The following is a 19865-nucleotide window of genomic DNA, read 5'->3' on the forward strand; positions in this document are numbered from 1 at the left end:
CGCCCTGAGGTTAAATCTGGCTTCTACAAAGAGGTCAAAGAGGAAATGACATTGCCAACACAATCGTTCTGCCAAATTTAAATGCTCCTCTCGTTCTTGTTCATCCAGTTAGTTTTGTTAAGACAACAGCAAAGGAAAACCAGATTTGCAGAGCTGAAAACAGACAAAATATTTAAAGACATACAACAACAAAAACATATTTGCAAAACAGAAAATAAATTAATAGCTTAAAGCTTTTCACAAACTTTGTTCATCATCACCCCCAAAACAGTCCCAGAACCCGCATTTTTAAAAAAAAAAAAAGAAAAAAAAAAAGCGAAACCCACTGACTAAAAAAAACAGAATCCAGACCCCCAAACCCCTGTTTTTACAAAACCAGAACCCACATCCCTGTGTCACCACACATATTGTTTCAATGAGGCCAAGAGAGTCCAATTCAGTCAAAACAGACAAACAGATGCAGCCAGTGAAAGGCTGCTCTGATATCAAGCTGGCTGAGAGACATTAGAGGTTTGTTTTAGAATGAACTAATTTGTTTAAACCTTGTAACTTTCAAAAAAAAAGGTTTCAGCAGAACGGATTCAAGGGGGAAAACCGCTATATCGGTTTGAAGAATACATACATTTTCCATCCTTTTATCATCCTTAATATCATCACAACATGAGAGAGATGAAACCTGATTTTTATAACTTTATTTCCATGCAGGACTATGTTGATAACCTACATTTTATGGGGAGAAAAAGTTATCAGCCTGTAGATGATGAACATCTATTTAAAAGTGAATACTGTGCTTCTTGGTTAGAAGTGTACAAAAAGGCCTCCACAGACCTGTTTCCTGTGCAGGATGGTTGTTTGTGACTAAATGGAAAAAGTGCCCCAAACTATGTGTCTACAGAAAACAAATTCATGAACAAATAACACAGGCCTTGTAATTTGTTAGCTTATAGACCTAGATAACGTTACTTGTGGTGGGACTAATTCTTACCATGTGTTTCAATAACAAAACCCAAAAATTTGAAATCAACAAATTAGAAGGGAGCTGGTTGCAAAATATCTTCTGTACTTCCACAATAATTTCTAAAGCAGGTCGTTTGTCGAGTTATCTTGCATTAAAAATGTCACGGTGGATGACTAATATGTAAATGATAGAGCACTTTGATGTCCTGTAAAGTGTGCCTTGCATCTGGGAACATGCGGAATGCTTTAAGCCCATTACCCATTCTTCCAGTCCAATTGGAGCTACCGCAGCCTGGGGGAGGACATAAAAGCAACCCCCATCATCTTTCAAAGCTCTTACGCCTTTAATTTGTTTAGACAAACAGCCCAAAACATGCCAGGCCAAACGATGAGATGAGCCCGGGGTCTCCGAGCAGGTTTCTGTCCCTTTACTGAGACTGCTGACCGAAAAAAACTGAGCCGATCTGGGCCTTGGTTTTCAAATAAATGTAATAAAAAGAATTGCAAAACTAAAATAATATTTTTTGGTCAATTCACTGAAGGATTATGTAATAAAATCTGAACTGACATTTGAAATCTCAGGTTATTTGCAAGGAAACGCCTCCGAGTTGGCTCACTGGTCCGTCCACTTCTTCCTCTGGGAATCTTCAGTTTAAAAGCCATTTTATGCAGCACCCTCCACCCAGATGGCATGCATGATATGAGGGGAACAGTTTGTAAATGATTGGTGCCTCTACAGCAACTCTTTTTTTTTTTTTTCTCCAGTCAAATTAGAGGCTTCCAGTGCTCTCCCAATACGTGCCATATGTATGAACGTGTCAGCTGCAGCCTCTGACGCTTAGACTGTCCTGATGTTGTGGTCGTAGAAGACGACATGGATGTAGAGGTCCGACTGTAGGAACGTCCTTTTGGAGTCCTCGCCAGGACCGGACTGGAAACCAGCACAGAGTTAGAACAGTTAGTTTATAGTGCTTATAATTAATTAAATAGATATAAAAGAAAAAGAAAGTAATTCATGTACAGGTATGTTTAACAAGTTATTAATGCTATTTGTTTTGGACAGTGTTTTATCTTCAGTCTATTAAGGCAGTGATTCACATAGTGGGCTCCAGGGACCTTGAGGGGGTTCCAGGTGGTCCCCAGCAAAAAGGGGGATAATTTATTTTCACTATAATTCTATCCTTATTAACACAATAACAAAATATATAACTATTTCGGTCACAGGTTTCATACACTTTTTATAATAAAACATCTACAAGCAAAAATCTTATCAGATGGAGGTCTGTGGTCTAATTTGTGTCAGTTTAGGGGTCCTTGATGTGAAAATGTTTGAGAAACACTGTATTAAGGTGAATTTTACATACAAATGTGCTTCACTTTCAGTCAGGATTTTAAAGCTGCATTAAGCTAGATTTTTGACCACTAGTGGGCAGAATATTTCTAAACCAATTACCCTCCAGATATACCATCGCCTTCTGAAGTAGTTCAATATGTAAGCAAAGAACGTGCACACAGGTGGTTTAGAGATGATTATTTCTTTTATATTTGTTTATACAACTTGACTTAAGCTTGTGTTTTTTCTCTACTCTGTTTCGAACTTTTTGGACAGGAGTTGAATATCTTCAGAGAAGTGTAATTCCACCTTTAGCCACTAGGTGCTAGATATTCTACTTTCTAAACAAGCTAAGTTACTAACCTTTTCAGTCTGGTGGTGGGCAGGTAGCGAACAGTGTCTTTATCTGAGCTTGTTTACTGAAAACAGCTGCTTATGGTTTCATATGAGGGGTTAATGAGAGCCATGTGACTCAATCATACAGTTTATGTTCAACTGGAGGACCAAAACATTGAGCTAAAAGAAGCTAAATGGGTTTGGAATGAGCCCTTTTCTATTAAACAGTCATGAGATGATAAGATGTTAATACAAAACAGTTAATGCATGCAGGTGTAAAATGTGAAAACTGCCATAGAGTCAGTATGTTAGCAATTAAACAAAACCACAGATATCCAGAACACACTTTTTAATAAGAGGTATATTACAGGGGAGGCCAAGAGCAGCATAATTTGACAGTGACTGCAACTGTTCATTTTTCAAGATGTTTTGTGTTACTTTGAATGTCAAAAAAAACGATACGGCCCCTCCACTAAGATGTAAAGCCACTACCAGCTGGGAACATTTATTTAAGGCTAAGTGTGTCAAAAGCTTCTGGTGGGAGTGGATCCATAGCCAGCCATTACACTCAATTTACACTTTTACCTCAAACACACTTGTGGGTGTCCTAATAAGTGAGGCGGTCTTTCTTTGCAAGTTCAAAAGCCCGTCAATAAAAATAGACCAATAAAAAATGACTTCATAGACACATTAAGAGAAAATGGGAAATGTTGGTTGAACTAAATGATAAGCATCTATTTTTACGGAAACCAAAATGTGTCATTAACAAGTCATCTATGTAGTTCGCTCTGTTCCACAAACATCAGTTTCCAGAGTATTTCTTTTTTTTTCAAATCAAGCCATTGTCATAACTGAAATATGACAACTCCTCCACCCCCCAACCCACTTTTTTGGCTAGGACAGAAAAGTGGTCATGGTATGACAAAGGCAGAAAAATAAACAAACCACCCTAAATGAGTTGATGTGAGCCTTGATTTTGGAAGGTTCCCCTGCGGATCTGTGGCCACATGAGCAGCTAGTGAGCTCATGGTGGGTTAAAAGCCGGATGGTTAAGTGCTGCTCCATGCCGAGCCAATCTGGGCTGAGCTGAGCTGAGCTGGGTTCTGGGCACACGGGTGGTTTGCTGTGTCTGGCTTCCTGTGCCTTCTCTTGTGTTTTTAATAGACAGCCTGGTTGGGGCGGTGCTCGACCGCAGCTAGAACACTGTGCTGCCATTTTGGCGCTTGGCCTCAAAAACGCAGTCCCCACAGCTCTGTCTGCAATTTCAAAATAGTTCAGCCCCACCAACTACTTCCCTACCCCCCAGCAAAGAGGGAAACTGGAGAGAAAAAAACACCGTCTGTCAGTCGTTATTCTTCCAGGACCCCTGTCGGACTGTGAGCGTGGAGGAAGCACCTGTCTCGACCCCTTGATCCTCCATTTTTTCGTGCAGGTGGAAAGCAAATATCTCTCCCTCCCACCGATTTATTTCTCTTTTTCAGTCTGCTTCTCCTACAGTGTAGGCTCCCTCTGAAAATGACTTGTGTCTGATATCTGTGATTAATTAAGACACTCACTAAAAAGGTAAGGGCATGGGATCCAACACAGGTCTCAACCGTCATAAATAATCAGCAAGTTGTGGTAAATTAGACACTTGAGCCATCAGCACAACAAAATTTGTTTTAAAGAAGTGCTGGGTGCAGAAAAAGGATTTAAAGATGTTGTCTTTTTTGCTTTCTAGGGACATTTTTACTGCTGTGGAACAGGTGAACCGATCTAATTAGCAGGACCATTTGTCACCCTGGGGTTAAAAAAACAGAGCAGGACAACAACAACAACAAAAAACCTACCAAGGGGTCCACATTCAGGATCTTTTTGTCCCGCTTGTTCTTAAAGAGAAGGCCTTTAGGGTCGTCATAAATCACCTCGAAGTTAAGGCTCGGGTTGGACGTGGACACCTGTGTCTTCCAGTTGTAGTAACTGCAGGAAAGAAAAAAAGGTAAAAGTAATTGTTAGATGACTGAGATGAAGCCATTTTTGAAGCTTTAAGGTGCTTTCAAACCACCTGGCAATACTGATGATCAATACCAACCCCGACAGGCTGCTGTTAACCACCTAGTTTGATCTCATCAGAGCATGTTGTAGGGAAAATGGTTATTAAAATTACAATTATTAATACACTAACTAACATTATAAACATTATTTATGGTCCCAGAGTGTCTAAACACACTCTGAAGCTGATGAATGTTTCTCCTCATTAATGTTTGTTCACTACTGGTGAGGAAGTGTGTAATTCAGGAGGGAAACTCAGATATCAGTTAAATTAGCTGTATCGTTTCCCTCGCTTGTAGTTTCTGCGGTCGCCATGGTCACCCAGCGAGCTGCGTCGGCAAGATGAAAAATTTCAACCATCATCAGCTCCGTCCGCTGCAGCCGCCCTCTCTCTCTCTCTCTCTCTCTCTTTCCGTGTCGCACAGCTGCAGTTGTGTTTAAATTGGAAACTACGGAGGCAACCGCTCGCTGTCTGAAAGTGCCTTTAGTGATAACACTCTTGGGTACAAAGTTCTGTGGGAAGAATTGTTCAGAAAGATTACATTTTGCTCTTTTTAAAACTGCTGGAATGAAGTACGGTTTAATGCACGGTGCAGTAGTTTTGTATTGTGCTGCCAGGCCGTTTGGTTTGTTTTTGCTTTTTTAGGCCCGCAAAGACATATTACTTCAGAGAAAAATATTCAAAACCAATGTATTTCAATGAAAGGATGCAACCCGTAGCGTTCAGGCGGGGGTTGGGGGGACCGCTGCGACATTGTTATATTTTCTAAAAATGAAAATGAAATGAAAATAGTTCAGCATTAAAGGAGTCCCGCTTACTTTCTGTTGTGGTCTGTCTTTCTCTTGTTCTCTGTTGTAACGCGTCTAGGGGTCTTCAGAGCGCCTCGGAGGAATGTAGAATGAGTGTTTGGCTGAAACACTGCACACACACACACATACACACACACACAGCAACTCAACATGCTCAACAGTTACTGAATTTCACTTGAGTTTCAAAAACAGTAAGTAGTTTTGTTTCAGGTTGGACTGTGATTGGTTTAGTTGCATCACTGCAACATAATGAAAGATGGGACTCTACAGTATTTTGTAGCCACAAGTAGGAATGCAAATCAAAGTGGCAAGGCAAGCATGTTTCTTTGGATTTCAAACAGGAGTTGATGGTTGACACTTGGTCTGCAGTGAGTTTCAGCTGCAAATGTTTGCACATAAGCGTTGTTTTACACGACTATGTATGATTTTTTAAAGGAAGAAGACCGCTGCTCAGAGTTGGTTGCGTGTGCTACCTGACCATTTGGTATTCTGCTTTTTTTGGAACATTTTTCCTTTACAGGCTTCCACAGCAGGAGGCTTTAAAACGACACATGAGCACCATATTGAGGTCATGACTTAGCATGTTTCACAGAGGAAAGAAAACTTCATGGATTACAGAGCGTTACGCAGCCGTCGTTATCATATCAATATTCAACAGCAGGTTATAGAGGAACTTTGCAGGTTGCTTTCCTTTCTTTTCTGCAAAGCACAGTAATGTATCTTTTGTAAGAGAGGGAGAAGGTAAAAGGTCTGTTTCCAATTTGATCTTGAGGGCGCTGTGTTGGAGTTCGCCAAGGCAGGCATTAAAGTAAAGCTGTGGCTAATAAGCTATTGAAACCAAAGAAAGGGTTGAATTCCAAAATAAATGACCGATTAATTTACAGCATCCGATTGGATCCTGCTCTGCTTTTAGGTTTTCTGTTATTTTTGATACAGCATAGCGATAGTGTGCGACTCTGTGACAGAGTCAAAGGGACAAAAATGTTCGGACCTTCAAGCTAAATGAATACGTTTAACATGTGCATTGTTTTTTTGTTTATATATATATATTTCAGTTTGATATATTATGCATGTTGGTATCATTTCTCTCAGTCAAATCATTAATTTGTCCTTAAGAAGTTTATTGTAGGCAAGCCGGGCATATCAGTTTGACATTGCCTAACCATAAAATTGGCAGATCTTCTCTTTTTGTTGATGTGAATTACAATGAGGCTGGTTGGGAACTGAGAACATCTCATTATGGTAGTGCTGAATACTACATTGTTCCAATGTTAAATTTGGATCGGAGCACAGCATTCAGCTGAGGAGAGACAGATGTGGACATGAGAAAAACTAAAGACATTAGTCTCAAAATTAGTTTGATGTTAAAAAAAAAAATGCCATAAATGTCTGTTCTTAAATAATTTGGGACATCTTTATTTATCAAACCACTGTTTCTTTGTATTGCCCAAATTATTATTGTTCATTTTGTCTATGAAGTACTTGGTAACTTTGTTTTTATTACAGCATGTTTTAAAGTTTGAAATGTTAAAAAAATTCGAATTCAAGAAGAGTTCGTACAATGAAAACTTCCTCCAAGTTAACATCACCACTGCATGAACTGAGTTGAACAACTGACAACTATGTGGCCTGAACAGCGATAGTTAAATCTTGGCATTGAAAACAAAACCTAAACTGAAAAAGGAAACATTGGCACTGAAACACTTGTATTGGCACTGAAAACAGTTCTACTGATCTGTTCGTTTTATTACATTTATATTTACTGAAATGTGGTGATATCTGTACATCTAGAGCCCCAGAGGCAGCGTTGTTGTTCAGTCCAGTAAAAACATGAAGCTTCACTTTACATTCAAACTAATGTTGCAGCTACAATTGTTAGATTTCATCTGTAAGACCGACATTTATCTTCCAAAAGGAATTATATCAGATCAAATCATTGGATTATTTTCTCCCCGGGTTGATGACGGACGCTGACCGGCCGATCATCTCAGCGGTCGAGCTGCTAGCAGCTGAGATGACCTGGCCAGCGGCTCTGAAACATCTCCAAATATGCTGCAGCAGATTTACAAACAGCTGTTATTTGGATAAACTGAGCACATATTGGGAATTTAAATAGCTACTTTCTCGCCTGAAAAAATATTAAATCTTAATAAAGTGACATATTAACAGTCCAACAGCGGTCTGGCTCAAAATCTTCGCCATGATGCCATTTCCCTCAGATATCTTCATCGAACCACAAGGCACACTGGGTAATGTAGGCCCAGCAAAGGCCCTCCTCTCTACGTCAACACACTGACAGACAGTTGAAACTGAAAACCAGTTACACTGAAAAAAAAAACCTTGACAGCATTTTAAAAAAAAATGAAAAAAGACAGACATGAAGAAAAAATCTGAAGATTGAAAAACACATCATAACGCAAAAAAATACCAAAATAAAATAAGATTGTAATTTTTTTAATGCCCGTGTTTTATTTTTGAGTGGAATTTTTTTGCAGTGCCAACGCAACTTTTTCCAACACAAATGTTTCAATGCCAATGTTTCCTTTTTCAGTTTTTTTTTTCAATGCCAAATTTTGTTCTGGCCCCATAGACAACAGCCTCAATTACACAACAGTGACCTCTTTCAGCGGTTCTCATCAATAGTTGTTCTCATCACTAGTAACATAACTCCACATGTCACACTCTGAGGTGCTGATGCAGGCCTCAGCTATTCCCCAGCAGCAGCAGCAGTTTGTGGTCCAAGAACAAAAAATGGACCTCAAGGAGGAGACTCAGTGTAAATCTGGGAAGCGGTTCGTTGTGTTTGGGGGTCAAGTGGGCTGCAGCGGCGAAGTTGTAAATACAGGACCGTAACGTAATGGAGCGGTGCCAGAAAGCTGCAGGTTATATTTCACTTGCTCTAATGCTTTACTGGAGCCAATTTATCCTGTACAGCAGATATAAAGTATTAATGACCCACATTGTGTAAAATACATCTCAAAATGTTTACATTAACATTGTAAGACCTCTGCAGTCTTTGAAATATCTTGGCTGGTGTAAAAATGTTTTCTCCAGGATCCGTTTCAGAGGTAATAATCCCTAGTGGCACATAAAACCTGTTTGCAAACACCCATTTGCATTTGTGCTGAAAAATATTTTCTGACTGCAACATATTAAGCGTGCTTGCTACAAATTACAAGCAAACATACAGTATAAGCAATATAAAAACTTACCCATGTGGCCTTTCCAAAACCCACAGACCCCCACCAATTTTTGGGTAATGTAAATACATATTTGCGCAGAATGGCCTGTTTTGAATAGTCATAAAAAATGGGCAAGGTATTCCAGCCATTACTGAGAGAGCGATTGACTTGAGCCTGGCCACATGGTTTTCCATGGATTGGGTGCTTGTTGTATTCCCCAAAGACAGTCACTCGGAATAAGGGGAAAGGAATGATCTTCACATCAGCCTTTATCTTGAGGCTCAATTCCTGGGAGTGGAAGTCAGTGAGTGTATTTACAAAGAACAAATGTTGACAGAAATAAGTTGGGAATAAAGGCAAGTTTTGACCTGGCTTAATAGTGCAACAATAAAAAATAAATAAGACAGCATCGGTATTGTATTGTATTGGATTGGTCTCAGCTAAAAACACCATAAACACACTGTGGAAGGTGAAATGTTTAAAAAGAGTTTCATTTTAATAGTTTTTAGACATGAATGACAATGATTTTACCTTAACTTTAACTGGTCAACTAGATCACTGACTTGGACTTGTCAAAATTGATTTTTGATATTTTATTTTTGCTTATTTTTTATTTCCAATCTAATACTTTTGAATTGTATTTAAGTGTCTCTTTATATCGCCTTGTGTTGCTTTTATATTCTGTCTTGATGCGTTGGAGACTTAAGACTTTAACAGCTCTGGGATTTAAAAGTCGCGATGGACAGGGAAGAGCTGACGGTGTTACACAGTCTGGGGGGCAGCAATGAAAAATCCGCGATCACCTTTGGACTTGGACTGGGATTGGGCAGAACTACCTTTTCAAGCGGTTTTGTTAAAGTTGACAGCATTTACACCAGTTCAAATGAACCAAACAATACTGGTAAATGCTCCGGAGTTTGTTTAAATCGGACCAAACAGGTGAAAGCACCATTATAAATGAATATAAGAATCTTAAAATCAAATTATGTAAATTTACTGTATATATACTGCTATTGTAATAGAAAAATGCTGTGGATGAAGATTTTATCCATATTGTTCACTTCTACTTGGCTGTTCTATACTATGATACTACTATAAGATACAATGAATTTCAACCGATGTCTCAGATGTCAGATATCCATTTCCTGTCAGCGTTCAGAGAAATTTTCCCCTCCAGGAAGCACATGTACCGAACGCCTCTGAACAGCCAAAATTGTGTGGAGAAATACATTGATGCATAAAATTATAAGGTATGATAGTGTAGGACGAGAGGTTTGGCATTTTTAATTCAAGCTGCCAACAGAGCTGAGTAAAGCAGCTTCAGAATAGACTGCTGCAATGCCCCAATTACGAAATACAAATTGAGGTTTTTCCCTTTGAACTGAGAAGAAAATTATATTCTCTGAGACTCGCTCACAGACATATGCATACTTCTTCTCTTTGTAAATTAGATCTGACAGTGTTTCAGTGACTATTTATACTGAAATGCCATACAACAATTAACATTTTTTTGGTCGACCACTTTTATTCCATGGTGAACCGCTTACTTTTGCTAGAAAAATGGGACAGATGTGAGATATTTTAACACAGAATATGAAAAAGTTGGTTAAAAAAAAACGTAAAAAAAAAAAAGAAAAAAATAATTTTTTAAAGCAATGCTGAGAATTTTGTTCATACATTATTTGAATGTATATTGGCCCCACCTCCCTCACTGTCCCATATGACCTGTCACCAGGGCAACTAACTGCAAGGTTGGTGCACATTTGGTCACAAAGAAAGCTCCAGCAGCTGGATGGCACCACACCCAGACTCATGGACCAGTAAAAGTGTGAGAACCTGGATTTGGTGGAAACAATGATGGTGTTCTCAGCACCGGTTCCTGGGTCCCTATGCATTTACCATGGCTGTTTGACACGTGCACTGTGTCCTTTCACTTTCCATAGTTACTGTGCTTAGCTCTATTGTTATCTCCAGACGGTCATTTTCCAGGGTAATGTCAACAGTCTCATTACAGGGCTCAGAGGAGCTGGACTCTCGGCGGTGGATGATATATCATAAAACAGCAAATACCTAGCATGTGTATTCGTTCAGTTTTTTTTTCTGTAGTGGATTAAGAATACAAGTCGAGTAACTGTTTCTGAAGTTAATGTTTCCAGTGTAAATCACAAAAGGCCTCTTCGGTTTTGAGAGGTAGTGTGTAAGGAGTTGAAATTACTGTTAAGCCTTCTGGGGGAGTCGTGGGTCTAATACAACAACAAATCAGAGATGGGCTGAGTCCAGCTGACAGCCCCATTAACTGCCCCCCCCCCCCCTCCCCTCCCACCTCTAACCACACACCTACTCAAATTTTTGATTTCTCTCTTTATATTTGGATTTTAAAAATAATGCAAACACTGGTTTAACCTTTTCTTTTTTTACTTAGAGGGCCTCTAGAGTATAATCATGACCATTAATGTGTTTTTGCCCCATTTTCTCTTTACTATTGATTCCAGGAAGCCTTTTCTAAGCTGTTAACATCAGAGCTGAATCAGTCAACAGAAAATAAATTGGCAAAAATCAATTAATTAAGTGGCTCTTTGGTTTAATCGTGCAACATTCTCTGTTTCCAGCTAATTAAATGTAAGAACGTCCTTCTTTGTCTATTTTATATCATTATAAACTGAATATCGTTGGGTTTAAGACTGTTGATCGAACAAACAAGTCATCTAAAGACTTCACCTTGGCCTCGTGATCAGGCATATATCTGTTTAAAAAGCTATGCTACTGTAAAAACTATGGGTATTTTTGGTGAAAATGGGTACAAGACACAAAGAATGACCATTACATGTACTGTGGACGGTGACTCTAATTACCAAAATGGATAGTTACGGTAAATACAGTGTATTGTTATGCATTAAGGCCAATATGGGTAAGGATTTTCATTTCTCTGTCAAATCAAAATAACACTATTCTCAATAGTCGAAAAGGTTTCAGAGCTACACTTGCACAAACACACACACACACACACATAGGCCAGAGCCATGACAGAACTGGGTTTTATCCAATATTCCATTTGACTGGAGCTCAAGAGGCTAATCGCTCCTTGTCTGAGAGAGGTCAGGGGTCAACGTTTGTTTGTAAAAAAAAGGGCCTAAAAAATACAGGCGATCAGCCCAGTATCTTCACTCATATTCAAAGAATGCTCACTAATGACAATCATTCTGGCATGATAACATGTTAACGAGAAAGATTTACGGTGCCTGATAAGAGTCTATCATTTTACAGTCCTACTTTAAATATGAGACATCCATTTATCATTTCAGATATTAATTACACACCTGACACGGACAGAACGGCCTATCAAACCTGGCAGGTCTCTGATGATCTTACTGCAGGTGGAACACTGAGTTAATCTATCAAATTTAGTCCAAACAGTATCAGCACTGAGAATAAACAGTCCGATTGGATTTAACTCCGAGGATCCAGCCAATAAAGTATATGCATGCCATGTGTGAAGATCAACACACATGACATGGGAATGTTCCGGCTTACCAGCAAATATTTATCAAGCTGGCAAACTCTACTGCGATAGAATATCCCACCCAACCCCTCATTAAAGCTCGGACACAATGCTTCAGTCCGTGCCGCTAAATCACCTACAGAGCTGGAACAGTTTCTCTTTTGTATTAAAAGTTAATAAAATACGACAGCAGTGCAAATATTTTCACAGCAGAAAACGAAGCCAGACACACAGGTGCATTGCAGAGGCCGAGTGTGGAGGCAATATGGTTTTGGCTTCGGAGGAGGCATGCGCTGTGTTTTCGACCGTGCGGATCCTTCAAGTTCGATGTTTCGAGCGTTGCAGGAAAAGCTTGATATGATCCAGCGTTTCAAAAAGCAGTTTGAATTTGAAAAGATTCAGGGAATAAAAAAAAAAAAGGTATGGTACTGCTTACTTCAGATGAGAAACAGGATATTTGTATTATGTAGCTGAGAGGTTACAGAAAGGGAAAAAATCTACTCTGATGACTATTGTTTGTTTGAGAATGGGAACAGTTTTAAGCAAAACACAAAGTAACGATATAAAGAGGAGAAAGAAATCGATTAAGATGACCATACGTATATGTGATATGTGGACAGCATCTCCAAGTCTTTCTTAAAAACAGAGGGACTGAGAGAAAGAGAGAGAAAGAGAGAGAGAGAGAGAGGAAGGAGAGGGGAACAGCCAGAGTGCATAAACAGATGGTCACTTTGCTGGGGAACATTAAATAGACATCAGAGATGCTGTAGGCACATCTGGAGTGGCAGGAAGCTGGGTGCATGGAGCTGCAGATCTGTGGGATAATTAGATGAGGGTCAGGACTAGAGTGTGTGCGTTTATGTGTGTGTGTGTGTGTGTGCCTGCGTTGAAAGCTTATGGTACAAAAAAAAAGCAATGGAGACATAAACGTAATGCAGATTTAGCCTTTGAACATATCATATTGTATATTTTGAATATGTTTTTTCCCCTTACATGTGCAGTATCAGTGTCAGGTTTTGGTTTCACTTCTTAACCTGCATCTAAAAGGTGCTGACTCTCACAGGCTAACAAAGCTACATTCACTCAGTTATTCCTCATTATCAACATGTACAATAGCTTGTCGAGAAAAGTGCCATTTTTATCAATATATTGTGTTGTTATTAACCGCTTCTTTACATGTAAACTCTCTACAGATGCAACAAGGAAAATGCTGCGCTTGATTTACTTTAACCAGGTTTCCCAGGAGGTCAGAGGCTTACAACATATGCCTTTACAAATGATGTTTATATGACCCACCCACCCAGTGTGCCTGCTAAAATAAACCAAGTCCAGCGTTCCACTGATTTTTGTTCCTCACTGCTCCTATAGCATGAATGCAAATGCAGAAATCCTGAAGGTGACAGAGGAAAACGCTGAAATTATATGTATAAGTTAATATCAGACTATGCCTGACTAACATCTCGGCGTGAGAATTATTTGGTCGTTTCTTATGGTTTTCTTATTGATGAACAAACACAGAAACGAAAACAAATTGTGCTTTCAAAATTGTACTGATATTTCATTGATTCCATAATTTGGTGTTTCTGATTTGGTGTTTCTAATTTGGTGGAGGGACTGTTCAAAAGTGTTAAAAGAGTTGAAAAATATTTTACACATAATCCAGATTTGTAACTTTAAAAAAATGAATAAATTGAAAGATTAATTTCAGAAGAGAAAGGTGGTGATGTCCAGTGTTAAGCATCCAGTTTGTGAGTGTTTTTGACACATTTCATTACTTTGCAAAGAGCTATATGACCCATTAAACAAAGATGGAGGGTAAAAATTTCATTTATTTTGTTATTCCACTGTTGTTTTACTGGAGCAGAAACATGCTTTGATATTTTCTTTAAAAACTTCCAACTAATTCATTTTTATTCTTTTAAATTCGGACACACACTGCTCCAGGGAGATACTCTCCTACTGCTCTTTTTTTTTTTCCCCTCGAGACATTGCAGACTGTGTACGTGAACCTATCCACCCTTCCTTGCTGGAGGTGGGAGGTGGAGGCCAGAGCTGGCGCTGGTGTCGCTGCTCTGTGTTCTTTGTGGCTGTGGAGGAGGAGGAGGGACAGGATTCAGAGTCCTGCGGTGGGAGGTTTAGTGCACTGAGTGGGCAGCAGCTCCAGCATCTGCTCCCTCTTAGCGGCAACCACACTGGGTGTTATTGTTCCCGACAGAGATGAAAAAAAAGGGGGGGGGGAGGGAGGGAGTGGTGGAGGATGACATAGGAGGGGAGAGAAGGGGAGAGGTAGCAGAGCATGGAACGCAAGGTTAGAAGGGTTGAAAATAAAGACAGAGAGATGTGTAAATATGATAAAGTAGAGTTTTAATGGGTAAAAAAAAGAGACAGAAAGGGGGAGTGTGAAATCAGATGTCAGAAGGAGGGAGGGCAGGGAGACCCATGGAGGAGGGGGGGGGGGGGGGTGAAAGCCTCATAAAAGCATCATTAGGGAGTAGGCTGTACCTCCAGGCATGCTCGCTCAATGACTCACACCTACAGCTTGTTAGGGCTTCCACTCGCCATAGAGGAGGCCAAGTTCAAGGCCACGATCGGGGTTGTGTGTCAGAACACATGGTGAGAAATGGATAAATAAAACAACAAAGTGTTGCATGTCTGACACTTTGGTTTCAAAGAGGGGGAAAACCACTTCCAAAAATAAAACACAGGCTGTCACTCTTGTTGTCATGTAGCTCCTGCAGCAACAATGTATTCCTACAGAGGAAAAAAATATATTGTACTTTGAATACCAACAACCACGTTGCCCTTACATGACTAAAGATTTCAATGATCTCAACATTTTTGCGATAAGTTGTGAAATACGGATGTTTTTAAGGGAGGCTCTGCAACATTGACTTTGTATGTGTATCATTATTTAAGAACATTAATAATGACGGTATGCTTGGTTCTGTGATTGAGTAAGTAAGAGTTAGGTCATTCTTGACCTTGTAAATAGTAGTTACAAAAAAAAAGCAGAATTTAACGTCCACTCACTAGCTTTTTTCTGGACTACATCTAATGGTCTTCATCAGTGGATGAGTTAGGATTCTTTTTAAAGGGAAAATTCTGCTTTTGTTTGTTTGTTTCACAACCTTTGTGTTACTTTTCTAGTTTTGGTCATTGTTTCAATAATAGTGAGTCGTTGACAGGCACAGGCAGTTTGCACATAAATCGTCAGTTTAACCATTTCATCTAAACCACTTATTTGGAAGTGAAAACAAAGCTAAAAGTTAGAAATTACTGGGTAAACTGATTTAAATACCCATTTGGTTTGTTGGAGCTTCTACTTAACCGCTGTCTCAACCCAATCGCCAGAACAAAAGGTTGGCATTGTACATTTCTGCAAACCACGGATATGTTAAATGTCTGTCTCAATGTTGGCCATTATCAGTTGAATGATGATGTTTTATGATGTGACAACGCTGTGGTCTGGTTAGGTTTAGGCACAAAAACCACTTGGTTAAGGTTAAAGAAAGATCATGGTTTTGGTTAAAATAAAAAAATAAAATAAAAACAGTTGCAAATGTAGGGTTAGGGTTAGGGTTAGGATTAGAGTCTCGCTAAAAACACACGATTTTGTCAATTGAAAAGGTCAGTGGGCATTGGTTTCGAGGTGGTCTCGATCCATGCTCTCTGCTGATTTCTGACTTTCATCCAACTTTTGTCCAACAAACTTCCTAACCATCAACCGACCCCTCCTCCTCTTAATAAGAAAGTCAGGTCATATAGATCTCATGTGAACTATGTCACTTTAGAACTGTTGATAGGATATGTATTGTTGAAATGTTCAAATGTAGATATTCAACATTTCTGTGATTTGCAGAAATGTACAATGCCAACGTTTTATTCTGGTGACCAGGCTGACTGTCTTTCTTGGTCTAACTTTGACCTACTTGTAGTTATTGTAGACAGTTTTACAATGCAAATAAAACATGATATTGGTGGTTTCAGGTATCCTCTGTATCATTTTCATCTCCAAATACTTGAGTAAATTGGTTAATCTGGGGATTTGTTTACAACCTTTGTGATCGTCACGCTAACCCCAATGGCCTCTGTTGTAAAGTGTGCCAAGTCAGTCACTGTTGCCAGATTTCATGCAATACATTTATAAGTAAAAGCTCAAGTTACACCCGATAGGACAGAAGGCCAAAACTAGGACCCAGATCTTTAGAAAAAAGCATAATTTACCTTTAAAATGTGTCCTCATCAGGCCATTTGAGAACATGTTCTGTCCAGTGTCACTGAGGTTATACAGTCTGCATGTCGTTTGGCTGAACTCTGAACATAACCATGTAACACACACTCTCATTCTCCCACCTGTCCAGTTGTGTTTGTCCTCATGGGATTTCTAGCACGTATCTGAAATGTTGGTAATATGTTACTATGCACGAGCATGTGGAATGTGGGAATGGTTTTGGCTCCGGTAATTTGCTGACTGCTCTCTATGTACACAGCTCTCCTGATGGACAAAAAATTATTAAGATGTTAACTGAACCACTGAGGGATTTTAGCTTACACCTGTCAGGTCAGCAGTTCACTTGTGGCTTATCCTGGAATTGTTGAATGCTGAATGCTGATGCATGCGGTTCAACGTACAGTTCATGATGTATCTCGGATAAATACAACAGATTTTAAGCACCTTAACAGTTGATGTCAAAAATTAAAGCAGCTATGTGTAGATTTAAGAGATTACATTATCTTTCAAATTATTCTGATTGTTTTGTGTCTTCTTAAGATACTACCAGGGTCAAGAGATTTCAAATACTGTAGTAGCTTTAAGCTGCTCTCATCACTATTTTTTAAATGTATCAATAGATCAAATGACTACATGTAATGCGAAAGGTGAACCCACGGAGAATTAGCTCTACGGAGTGTTTTTTAGCTACTTTCAGCTCATTGTTTTGGTTCATTCTCACTGTCTTAATCAACCTAATTTCCAGCAGCTGCTATAAAACAGCACACAGCTATTTTATAGCAAACAATCTCTGATAAACCCACTGTACACTGCCTGCCCATGCACCAAATGGCAGACAAACTAAACAACTAGCTGGTGAACATAATGGAGCATTTAGCAACTAAAGATCCAGATATTTCCCTCAGGATCCGGTGGAAACCAAAACAGAGCTAAAAAGAAAATGAATATTGCACAAGGTTGCCTTAAACATGACTCCAAATGAATGCTAATGTTGCTCTGTGTCTGCTGGATGTGTAAATAGGCAACTGTTCCAACATGTCCGCAATACGCCCCCGCCCCCAGGAGCACTGTCTTCAAATCTTCCCGTGCAAAGAAGGGAGAGCCCTTTTGTCTCTGGGTGCTACGAAGACATTACAGCCAGCGGTAAATCACCAAAGAGCTGCACAGATCAGTTCATTGGATCATGTTTTCCGCAGGATGGCGATGTACGTTACATCTCAGGAGTTGGGCTGCTAGTGGCCGAGATGACCAGCTGGTCGTAGGTGTTATTTGGATAAACTGACCACATATTGGGAATCTAAATGGTTACTTTCTCTCCTGAAATAATATTAAAACTTAATAAAGTGACAGATTAACAGTCCTATGGTGAAAATTACAGCTTTTAGCCTTTTGTGACAGATTTACAGGGGAAATTACGCCATGTTCGGCATCTCCACCCATCCTGACCGGTGCTTGGCGCTGGAGTATCTTCATCATGCAAAGAGGGGAAACCAATCATTACTGGTTTGACGTAAAACACATCACTAGTGGTGCGCCAACATGGTAATGTCATACCAGACACCAGATTTAAAAGGTCTGTATACTGTGCAATACAGAGAGATTTATCTGGCGGTGATAGGCTTAATCAGCATTGTGTGAACTGGTTTGGCAGGGCTTGAATGTAACAGACATTCATTTATATGTTAAAGTTCTGCACTCAGGCTTTAAGTGATATGAAGACTTCTTTTTCCAAAGGAGTCCACTTCAAACCAGTGAGAAGAGCACAGACAAAAACACAAATTCACAATTTTCTGATGTGAAAAATCACGAGTATGAATCTAACTTCGGCACATTATAATGTGTTCGACTCCTAAAATACACCAGACGTTGGTTAAGAAAATGCATTAAAAATAGAAAAGTTGTCAGTTGCATTTAAAGATAAATCAATCACTTTGCTGATCTATCAATGTAACCAACCTTAAGGCCTCCCTCTTGCAAAAACATCTAAAACATTTATTTGTGATGACAAATTTACCGCACATTGAAAGAAGATCAAAATCTCACGGTTTAAACCCACTTCAATCCTGACTCTAATCACGTCAGTCTTGTCCAGACAGGTTCAGCACTTTGGCAGCTGTGCTCAGATTTACTTTAGGAGTGTATATTTATTCCACATCTATGCTGAGACCACAGTGGCCGGTGCTGTACATACCAACTATACTGGCCCTTTTATAGAGCTCCTTCCAAGCCTATATTGGTCTCTCACGTCAACCTGAATCTTTAATCCTGGATAATAAGATTTCCTTACCCTTCAAATCTTGTCAAATCCCACTCAAGTCAAGGTCCCCCCCCCCAACCAACATGGACATGTTACAATGGAAGTAGACTTACCATAAATCTGAGCGTCCTGGCATGAGCCTCTTCTTTCCGCTGAAATATGGTTCAAAATCTTGGGTCTTGAGTCTGTGGGCGTAGTCTATATAGCCAGATACTTCCTGTCCAAGAGTATTATGATCCCTTATGAAAATGACCGACTGTAAAAAGAGAGAAAAAGAAGGAAACCCTCTGTGTAAATAATCACGACCATCGAGCCTCTCCTCAGTAAAAGCCACAGAGGCCAATGTCACTTGTTAAAGCGGACAGATAGAGGGGATCTGTTACAAATACCCCATACTTTGAAATACAAAAGGCTCATGTTATACTTTGAATCGGGTTCAAATCAGAAAACGACTCAGACTTAAGTCGTCCCGCGATGGCCCGAGTTTATCGAGGTGGGCTGACTACAGAATATCATGCTCAGATAAATGCGTGGGACTCGCTGAATCCTCCGACTTACAGTAACTAGAGTTTCAGTTTCAGTTCCGTTCCAACACACCTACAGTCGAGGTGGGAATGTTGCTTGAAATGACATGAAATGTGGAGTTATACTGTAAGGTTAGGTGAATAGTTGAGGACTTTTTAGTAAAAAAAATGAATAAATAAAAAGACAAAAAGGGGGCTAAAAAGGTCTTTATAAAAGGGATAAAAACTATATTCATAAGATTTACAGTAGAGCGATAGATGCATCTACTTTTAGAGTGTCACAGTGAAAGTTTTAGCCGAAATGAAATCATAACTTCCCCACAAATTCCCTATATAACATTTCTGTCTTTAGCAGTTTGTCGTAAAGCTCACACCTTTAGTCTGGACACAATCAGGCTTGATATTGTCATTTTGTTCTTCCAAATCGTAACCCTACTACTGCTACTTTTGTCTACCCAGTATATACGACACCTCTGTTCTGGGTGGTGCAGAGCATTGTGTAGCTCTGTGTCCTGACAGTAGGAAGGTTTCTAAAGTTTGAAACCTGCTGGCTGGGGCCCTTCTCTGTGTTGAGTTTGCATGTTCTCCCTGTGCCTGCATGGGTTTTCTCCAAGCACTCCCGTTTCCTCCCACAGTTCAAAGACATGCAGGTTAGGTTAGACTCTGAATTGCCTGTAGGTGTGAATGTGACTGTGAATGGTTGTC

At 39.6% G+C, this 19865-nt stretch overlaps 1 protein-coding gene across 2 annotated transcripts in view; it reads right to left on the reverse strand.

Moving 5' to 3' along the window:
• Window positions 1–677: 677 nt before the first annotated feature.
• Window positions 678–19865, reverse strand: part of cfap299 (cilia and flagella associated protein 299) — an 80499-nt gene continuing 61311 nt past the window's right edge. Inside the window, exons 4-6 of one of the 2 annotated variants that reach the window (XM_044332251.1) lie at window positions 18750–18892; window positions 4456–4585; window positions 678–1888 (exon numbers count right to left, since the gene is read on the reverse strand). In XM_044332251.1, coding sequence (XP_044188186.1) covers window positions 1796–1888; window positions 4456–4585; window positions 18750–18892 — 366 coding nt within the window. In that variant the 3' untranslated portion in view covers window positions 678–1795. Of the gene's footprint in view, window positions 1889–4455; window positions 4586–13979; window positions 14236–18749; window positions 18893–19865 lie in introns of those variants that run through there. The other variant, XM_044332260.1, reaches the window with a different exon arrangement.

The sequence above is a fragment of the Thunnus albacares genome, chromosome 2 (assembly GCF_914725855.1).
Source record: "Thunnus albacares chromosome 2, fThuAlb1.1, whole genome shotgun sequence".
Taxonomy (NCBI): domain Eukaryota; kingdom Metazoa; phylum Chordata; class Actinopteri; order Scombriformes; family Scombridae; genus Thunnus; species Thunnus albacares.